The 10130-nt window shown below is 44.7% G+C and overlaps 1 protein-coding gene across 1 annotated transcript in view; it reads right to left on the reverse strand.

Annotated features, from left to right (window-relative positions):
* The window catches only part of kmt2a (lysine (K)-specific methyltransferase 2A), a 49758-nt gene extending 43386 nt beyond the window's left edge, over nucleotides 1-6372 (reverse strand). The window contains 1 exon segment of the mRNA XM_052468747.1: nucleotides 5500-6372. Within this exon segment, the coding sequence (XP_052324707.1) occupies nucleotides 5500-5745 (246 nt within the window). The 5' untranslated portion in view covers nucleotides 5746-6372.
* Between the last annotated feature and the right edge of the window lie 3758 nt (nucleotides 6373-10130).

The following is a 10130-nucleotide window of genomic DNA, read 5'->3' on the forward strand; positions in this document are numbered from 1 at the left end:
ACCTGCATTTTTAGATCGATCCATCTCTCACTTCAACTATGACACTGATTGACTCTGTGCTGAAGTTCATACAGGCAGTGTTTCTCAGCATCTTCTCAGGCAGGCTGCTAAAGCTGTTGGTTGGTCGCAGGGAACTAAGGGGGCGGAAAGTGACAAACACGAGTAGCTCGATGACATCACAGCTCTGCCTCTCACACAAACACTCGTCCTCCCTTCGCGTGAACCACACCGCAAGATGTAAACAACAGAGCCAAAACACAAGGGGAGGAAGAGGAAAGGGGGATGGGCAGAAAAGGAGGATGTGTGTGTGTAAGTTTGTGTGTATAAGGGGGAGGTGGGGGGCAGCATCTTGACCACCTGGTACAGCAACTGAGCCTGTGCATGTCTCCAGGGGGACTGCGAGGATGAAAAGGGGTTGGGGTTGAACACGCTCACACAGAAGCAAGCTAAATCCCAATCTAAACAAGCCTCCCACACACTAAAATCCTCCCACTCCCCGTGCAGCCAGCCATGCGCTACAGAGGCACACACTCACTCCGCGCCCACAGGCAACCCGGGGAGAGCAGCATGCTGCGAAACAAAAAAGGCTTATGGGCTCGCTTGCAGGACAGGGAGCCACCTGCTACGGACGGCTAGGACAGGGGAAGGTAGCCTTGCGGTTAAGAACATTGTGCCAGTAACCGAAAGGTCGCTGGTTCGAATCCCCGAGCTGACTAGGTGAAAAAAAAAAAAAAAAAAAAAAATGTGTGCTCTTGAGCAAGGCCATAATTGATTTAGTAGACACTCCACATAAGAGTGTCTACAAAATGTAGACTGTACAGTCGGGGATGAAAGGCAGCATGCCTAGTCGGAAGGCTCTTGTTAGAAGAGGGTGACAAAAGCTTTTGTCGTCTACTCAGACTCCACATTTTCTTACTCCTGCTTGTGTTTGTTCCCCATCCACAACATGCTAATTTGAACCTACATTTCCACATCACGAATTGCCTCGTCTTTCCTCATAGATTAGCTAAAACAGAGCAACAAGTCCAATTCAATGCGGAGATGTTCATGTTCCGGTCTGCTAGTTGGGCCTGTCCCTTGCAAGCACATAACTATCAGAGCGGATGTAAAAGTGGTTTAAGGTATTCGGTTTTGCATCACTAGCAAGTGGGTGTATGTGGGCGAGGTGAGAAGCCCAATGTGACTGTTCTTGAATCAGAAGAAAACACGAGTTAGCTCTATTCAGCTAACGCTTTATAAAATGTATTCACCTACTTTCAACATCTGTCATTTTAAAACACCAGGCAGAGAAGTCCCAGCAGTAACTCCCTTTAAAACGCAGAGTAAATGAGAGTCACTGAGGGCTGCTCCGCTCTGCTCTTCAGGACTGCTGATGCGCCACACACACACACACATGGCTGCCTGCCATCCCTGTAACCCCATATATCCACATCATGTAGTGCAACTGATCATTAACTCTCAGCCCTGGCATATTTGAAAGCGGTAGAATTCAACTTGGAAGTTTGGAGCTATCTAAATGCCTAGAGAACCTTAAGTCCCCCTTTAATTACTAGCATTGTTAAAAGTTTAAACTTTGACGCTTCCCCCAGAATTCTAAATAATTTCATACTGTATAATTTATCTGTCGAGACATCTGCCTTTTGATGTTTCAGAGAGTCCTTGTACATCACTGCGCTAAACCCCGAGTGAATATCGAGAGGTGTCAGGGGGAAAAAAGTATGCCAAGAGACTTGCTTTGCAGTTTGAAAATTCTGAACGTGGTCAGGGAATAATATTAAGAGCACAGGGAGAACTCAATCTGTGTTTATTTAACAATTGCGACTGATGCAATGAATGGAGGGCAGGATAAAACAGCATGATATTTTGTACTACGCAACTGTATTATACAAATGTGGGCTACAAGAATAAAAACCAAACAAAAAAAACAGAAAAGGTCTGGAGCTGGGTACAGACAAATGTGCCTCCTGATCATATTCTCATGATAGTAATTTGGAGCAGCCTTCCCTCAAAATCCACACTGATACCTCTGAGCAGCCGAATGAAGAGCTAGAGGCTTCACTCCGATTTACTATGGATACTTCTCCCCTCCTTTGAATTTCAATTGAGGAGAACATACTGTATGTATATGCCCTTCCTGTGGCACATTCCTAATAAAAGGCCACTGGGGAATTCTGGTCAGATTTTTTTTATTTAGGCAAGTCAGTTAAGAACATTCTTATTTACAATGACTTCCTACACGAGCCAAACCCAGACTATGCTGGTCCATTTGCGGGTTGTGATACAGCCTGGATTCGAACCAGGGTGTCTGTAGTGATGCCTCTAGCACCGAGATGCAGTGCCTTAGACCGCTGTGCCAATCGGGAGTCTCAGAAGAATTCAAGGGGAAAAAAAGAAAGGGAATTCTGAGTGTCCCACTAAAGATTGATATTCGTCTCTCTCGGGTGCCAAAATACTGGGTAAAAAAAAGATACTGCTAGAATTGATGGCTCATGTTCCCAACACCTCACACCCACAGTGGCAGAGAGAGGCAGCTCCGACCAGCACCCTAATCAAAACAAAGCTGAAGACGCCTCCTGCGAGGTGTAATAAGGGGCATAAAGTATGGGGGACCAACCCCACACACAATTGATGGCTTTCTCACAGCCCTGAAAGCAGAGGTGAAAACCCTTTGGCCGCCTGCTAGAGCAGAATAAAGCAGTGGATGGGAGGGTCTGTGACTAATTCTCCTCCCAGCGTAGTCCCTAGGGGAGGAGGCTTCGCTCTTCACCCTTTGATATCAGTGCCTGTGCTCTTTCAGCCGTCTGCACTTCATGAAAGCTGGAATAAAAGCAGACAAAGCTTCCTGCTTGGATCCACAAACTGTCTCGGGGACGGGAGCTCCGCCATATAAATAGGGCAAACACCTGCTGGACCCCTTCCGCCCAAACAACATTTAGCAAAAACCAGTGAGGCAAAGCATTCAGTTTGCTAACATCTATTCAGCTGCACTTGTGTGTGGAATTGACATCGGTCTTAAATCGGAGTCAAGCGAGAGGGGTTTGATTCTAAAGACAAAACAAAAGTGAGTCTGATTTTTGTTAAAGGCCAAACAAATGTCCCCAAAAAAGACACCTTTGGCAGATGGGCGCTTAAATAGACAACCATCATTTGGCTGGATCAATAAACATTTAAATACCCAATTCAATAGCCTACAAATGCTGCAATTTGAACAACAATGGTCTACAAGCCCTCTTTTGAGGGATCCCAAAAGGCTTGGCTAATCTATTCCAAAGTGGCAGCTGTCAGAAGAAAAGTTGAGCTCAGACGGCCCCTGTGTGGCTGAAGTGGATTTGGGTCTGCTTGGAAGGCGGGGCTCAGTGTCCGGCTGCTCCATGAGCTCAGCAGGCTGCGATGAGCCAGAACAATCCTGCCCAGGCGCAACAGCCACTGAATGAAATCACAATGCTGTGTCTGCAACATCCATGAGTGGCAAGTTACACTGGGATTTTGGCCGTATGTCCCCACCGCATCCCAGCGTGTTTTCCCCGCTCTTTGTGTGTCTTGGGATAGAGGGGGACATGTTGATCTGCCTTCCTATTTTTAAAAAAGTGTTAGCCCAGACAGAGGCACTCATTTCTATAGCACTGGCCAACATCAAAGTAGATTATATTAACCTTTTGGGTAATCTACTAGTGATGGTAGGATACGTGTAAACACACAGGACAGAATCAGTGTTTCCAGATACCGCAATAGTTCTTATGATAAGGGGCTTATTGAAAAATCACACATGAGGGAGTGAGGGACTGGAGAAACCTCAAAATATATTTTCTTAACATCAAACCTGAATTACCCCAATAAGTACTCTAATATAACAGTACATCTTACAACGTTGATAAAGTGTTGAGTTACCCTCCATGTCCGATTCTACTACAACACTAGGGTCTACTCCCACTGCATTGAACGCGTGCTCATCATGAAAAAAAATAAAGATGGTAGTTCGCTAAACCCGAACACACCCCCACATCACAAGGTCCGACAAAAAAAGAGGCTCGTTATTGTAGCTCGCTAGCCTACCGTCAGTACTTAGAAAGATGGAATTCGGAGGAGCACACATCAAACACACATGACACTGGCGAACCATTCTCAGCCCACCAAAAAAATGTTGTTCGCTAGCACTTCATCAGATGTCCACAATGCCGACATTATTTTGATACTACGCACTGTGTGAAGACGGGGAAAAACATGTCCACCTCCCATTTTCCTATGGATCAGCAATAGCTAGCTACCGTGGCGTAGTGCGTAGCATGGTAACGTTAGGTTCATGAGCTAAACACTTAGCCAAATGTGCGAGTCTTACTACAAAAGCTCAAATCCATCACTTAGCGAGCTACCCCGAGCATTAGCCATACCCAAATATCTAAATCGACAATGTTGTTTCTAACTATTGTAGCGTCTACCTAGCAACTTTAGAAGCGTGGATCAAGGCAGAAAGACGAATAGTAGCTAGCTGATCATTTAGACAAGGTAAATAGCCTCGTTCGATGGTTAGCATTGAACTGACACCTCGCAGCGAGCTATGGATAACGACAGCTTCTTGAACTCTTCGATATACTGTAGGTGTTTGATGCTAAGCTAGTCAATGTTTGCAAAATAAAAGTGTCTAGCGTTTCTAGGTTATTGCAATTCAAATGAGTTTAGTATAATTAACGTTCGGTAGCTAGATGGATTAACAAGAATCAAAAACATGAAGTTCAGGTTAACTTGTCCTCCCTAAATTGACATGTTTTGTTTTCAAACAGGAACCTCGCTAGCAAACCGGGAGGTCCCATGCTATAGTGTTAATCAATGTAACACTAGCATCACAGAAATGTACCAAAGACTGAGCCAACGTTAGCATGTTACTGTATCACACTGGCTCGTAGGACCTAATCCTGAACTCTGAAGAGGAGTTGATGGTGAGATATGATGAGGCTCTATCCCCACAAGTCACCACTCCACAACTAAGCCAACAATGGCCGCTAACCAGATACTGTAGCTTTTTATCACATCCCTCTATTTTCGCCTCTGTGGCAGTGTTAGATAACTAGACAGACAATAATTAATTCAATTTGGACAAATTTTGTCTAGAAAGTCACCAGGCTACTTTTAACTATTCACAACATCAGCACCGTTGGTGCTACTCAGATAGCGACTGATCCTAAACGGGCTTCCTTGTTGTGACTTGTGTGGTGAATCACTGTGAAAGGGATAACTTAACGTTAGTAACAGCACATGGATTGAAGCATGTTGATGGGCTTGATACCCAGTGTGGGGATCAAGGCCAAACAAAAAGTTAACTACTCTGCGATGACAAGTTGAGTCACACTCCGAACACCGAATGCGGAGGCAGCAACATAAGTCCTTGGTACTATACCATTGCTAGCGCGTGTTCGACACTTCATGTTACACTTCTCATTGCAGCTATTTCACGATAGCAAGCTAGCTAACAACCAACCACAATCAAGTTGGTCTTTCACTTACCTCCCCGCTGCTTGAACCACTCGACTCTCCCAAAACATCCCGAAATTTCTGCAGGTTGCAACCGATAGCAGAAGAGACCTGTAACGCAGCATCAAAGCCGGGTCCGAGCCCAACCGTGTTTGGGTGGGTCCCTGTGCTACTTCGAAGGGAGGCAGTGACCCGGATTCGGCCCGCTCTCCTCCCGGTGCCTAAGTTGCTGCTCCCTCCGGGCCGAGCGGGGAACCGCCACCGACAGCTGTGCGCCATTTTACACTCTGCCTGTCTGCCCTAAGATCAGAGAGCTCAGTGGGCGTAGCCCTAAACCAGCGTTTCACATAACCCCCGCACCCTTCACCACGGTGAAAAACATCCGTATCCATGTTGCGGGGTGGAGATAAAGTGGCCCCGAATATGCATTTATTCAATGTTCCTAGTCAAAAAGCGTATAGCCATAGCATAGCTAAACAGGTTCCAGGGCCGTGTCCGGAAAAACACCTAACAGTCCTTAACTACTGATGCTTGATCCATCTCAGAGAACCGATTAAATTCCTAATTATATGATCCATCCAACGCTAGCCCACACGAAAGATGTGGAGCTGCCAGCCAACTAGAAAGCCACGAACTCGCAGTCAAACAGAGCAGAGAAGTCGTAGCTAGCTAACGAACAGCTAATAGCTAGCTAACGCTGATCTTTACAACTATGCCAATAGATACATATATTACATTTAGTCGACGAATCCCCAATGGCAGACTGGAAATTACAGTATCTAACGTTAGCTAGCTAGACCGTGTCTTACAACATGACGTGGTAGACCAACTCGCTAGCTAGCCACATTTTAACGTTAGTTCGAAAGTGTAGACTGGCAACAAAACAAATAGATACGTTTTCTTAATTAAACAATGATTGAAACAACTAGCTAGGTATTTGACCAAATAAAAAATATAACTGCGACTACACATACAAGTGGTTGAATTTCTATCAGGAAGTAGCTAGGCTTAAGGTTTTATTTATTTAATTGCGCCATAAACAACCTGATATGAGCAGAAGGAACGTGGTTATATATGGGTCAGACATCGATCGGGATTGGTGCCAAAATCATGAAAACGCAAAGCATAAATTGCTTACTTTCATAAATCCTACAAGACAGTCACTAACACTGTTTTTGGTCTGTTATTAAACTTTTAATTACAATTGGAAGTGTTAAAATTGCAATGCTGCTGCAATTGTACCTGAAACACACGACATTCTGAAATACTTAATTTACACTAATTTACAGTCTTTAATGATAGTTAATTTATCATTAATTTGTATAACAGTTACTTCAACTATATTTACACTTTAACTTGATCACCTGTATAACACAATATTATGTAATATATGATTTCTTATTTCAGATGTCAGAAACACAAACACTGCAGTTGAAAATAAATCTAATTAAAAATATTTTAACTATTTGTCAGAAACAAATTGCACTTTCATCTCAGCTACTTAAATCAATTAGAAGCCATACCCTTCCAGATTTTTTGAAAACAACAAGTTCACTAACAGTGAAATGCTTACTATGGGCCCTTACCAACAATGCAGAGGGAAAAATTAAAAGAGAAATAATAGAATAATAGACAAATAATAGCACAAGGAATAAATACACAATGAGTAACAATAACGTGGCAATATACACAGGGTACCAGAACCGAGTCGATGTGCAAGGGTATGAAGTAATTGAGGTAGAAATGTACATCATGCTGTGTGGATGTTTTTCAGTGGCAGGCACTGGGAGACTAGTCAGGATCGAAGGAAAGATGAACGGAGCGAAGTCAAATCAATTCAAATCCAATTTTATTTGTCACATGCGCTGAATAAAACATGTGTAGACCTTACAGTGAAATGCTTACTTACAAGCCCTTAACCAACAATGCAGTTTTAAGAAAATATTTTTTTTAGCTAAGAGATGAGAATAACAAATGATTAAAGTGAAGCAGTAAATAACAAAACTGAATAGTCAAAACTGTTCGCTGCTCTGGCCCCCCAATGGTGGAACAAACTCCCTCACGACGCCAGGACAGCGGAGTCAATCACCACCTTCCGGAGACACCTGAAACCCCACCTCTTTAAGGAATACCTAGGATAGGATAAAGTAATCCTTCTCACCCCCCGCCTTAAAAGATTTTAGATGCACTATTGTAAAGTGGCTGTTCCACTGGATGTCATAAGGTGAATGCACCAATTTGTAAGTCGCTCTGGATAAGAGTGTCTGCTAAATGACTTAAATGTAAATGTAAAATGTAACAATAGCGGGGCTATATACAGGGGGAACCGGTACAGAGTCAATGTCACCAGTGTCTTGGTAATTGAGGTAATATTGTTGGTATATTAAAGTGACTGCATAGATAATAACAGAGAGTGGCAGCAGTGTTCCAGAGGGGAGGGGGGGCTAATACAAATAGTCTGGGTAGACATTTGATTAGCTGTTCAGGAGTCTTATGGCTTGGGGGTAGAAGCTATTTAGGACCCTCTTGGACCTAGACTTGGCACTCTGGTACCGCTTGCCGTGCGGTAGCAGAGAGGACAGTCTATGACTAGGGTGGCTGGAGTCTTTAGGACCTTCCTCTGACACAGCCTGGTATAGAGGTCCTGGGTGGCAGGAAGCTTGGCCCCAGTGATGTACTGGGCTGTATGCACTACCCTCTGGAGGCCGAGCATTTGCCATACCAGGCAGTGATGCAACCAACATGCTCTCGATGGTGCAGCTGTAAAACATTTTGAGAATCTGAGGACCCATGCCAAATCTTTTCAGTCTCCTCAGTGTGTGCTGATTTATAAAAAATAATCACATCTACATAAATATTCAGACTCTTTACTCAGTACTTTGTTGAAGCACCTTTGGCAGTGATTACAGCATCGAGTCTTCTTCGGTATGACGCTACAAGCTTGGCACACCTGTATTTGGGGAGTTTCTCCCATTCTTCTCTGCAGATCCTCTGAAGCTCTGTCAGTTTAGATTGGGAGCGTTGCTGCACATCTATTTTCAGGTCTCTCCAGAGCTGTTCGATTGGGTTCAAGTCCGGGCTCTGGCTGGGCAAATCAAGGACATTCAGAGACCTGTCCCAAAGCCACTCCTGCATTGTCTTTGCTGTGTGCTTAGGGTCATTATCCTGTTGTAAGGTGAACCTTCGCCCCAGTCTGAGGTCCTGAGCGCTCTGGAGCACGTTTTCATTAAGGATCTCTCAGTACTTTGCTCCGTTCATCTTTGCCTCGATCCTCTCTAGTCTCCCAGTCCCTGAAAAACATTCCCACAGCATGATGCTGCCACCACCATGCTTCACCATAGGGATGATGCCAGGTTTCCTCCAGACGTGACGCTTGGCATTCAGGCCAAAGAGTTACATTTTGGTTACATCAGACCAGAGAATCTTGTTTGTCATGGTCTGAGAGTCTTTAGGTGCCTTTTGGAAAACTCCAAGCGGGCTGTCATGTGCCTTTTACTGAGGAATGGCTTCCTGCTGCAGAGATGTTTGTCCTTCTGGAAGGTTCTCCCATCTCCACAGGGGAACTCTGGAGCTCTGTCAGAGTGACCATAGGGTTCTTGGTCACCTCCCTGACCAAGGCCCTTCTCCCCGATTGCTCAGTTTGGCTGGGCGGCCAGCTCTGGGAAGAGTCTTGGTGATTCCAAACTTCTTTTAAGAATGATGGAGGCCACTGTGTTCTTGGGGACCTTCAATGCTGCAGAAATATTTTGTTACCCTTCCCCAGATCTGTGCCTCGACAAAATCCTGTCTCAGAGCGCTACGGACTATTCCTTCGAAACCATGTCTTGGTTTTTGCTCTGACATGCACTGTCAATTGTGGGACCTTGTATAGACAGGTATGTGCCTTTCCAAATAATGACTAATCAATTGACTTTATCGCAGGTGGACTCCAATCAAGTTGTAGAAACATCTCAAGGAGCATCAATAGAAACAGGATGCACCTGAGCTCAATTTCAAGTCTCATAGGCGAGGGTCTGAAGGCAAGGGGTCTGAATACTTTCCAAAGGCACTGTACTTGAATAAAAGGAAGGGGCATGGATCAGTAAACCAGTCACAATCTGGTGTGACCACCATTTGCCTCATGCAGCGTGACAAATCTAATTTGCATAGAATTGATCAAGCTGATTGATTGTGGCCTGTTTAATGTTGTCCCACTCCTCTTCAATGGCTGTCCGATGCTGCTGGATATTGACGGGAACTGGAACACGCTGTCGTACACGTCGATTCAGATTATCCCAAACATCCACAGTGTCTCCTGACCCCTCCTGTCTCAGCCTCCAGTATTTATGCTGCAGTAGTTTATGTGTCGGGGGGCTAGGGTCAGTTTGTTATATCTGGAGTACTTCTCCTGTCCTATTCGGTGTCCTGTGTGAATCTAAGTGTGCGTTCTCTAATTCTCTCCTTCTCTCTTTCTTTCTCTCTCTCAGAGGACCTGAGCCCTAGGACCATGCCCCAGGACTACCTGACATGATGACTCCTTGCTGTCCCCAGTCCACCTGGCCGTGCTGCTGCCCCAGTTTCAACTGTTCTGCCTTATTATTATTCGACCATGCTGGTCATTTATGAACATTTGAACATCTTGGCCATGTTCTGTTATAATCTCCACCCGGCACAGCCAGAAGAGG

This window comes from Oncorhynchus keta, chromosome 18 (assembly GCF_023373465.1).
Source record: "Oncorhynchus keta strain PuntledgeMale-10-30-2019 chromosome 18, Oket_V2, whole genome shotgun sequence".
Taxonomy (NCBI): domain Eukaryota; kingdom Metazoa; phylum Chordata; class Actinopteri; order Salmoniformes; family Salmonidae; genus Oncorhynchus; species Oncorhynchus keta.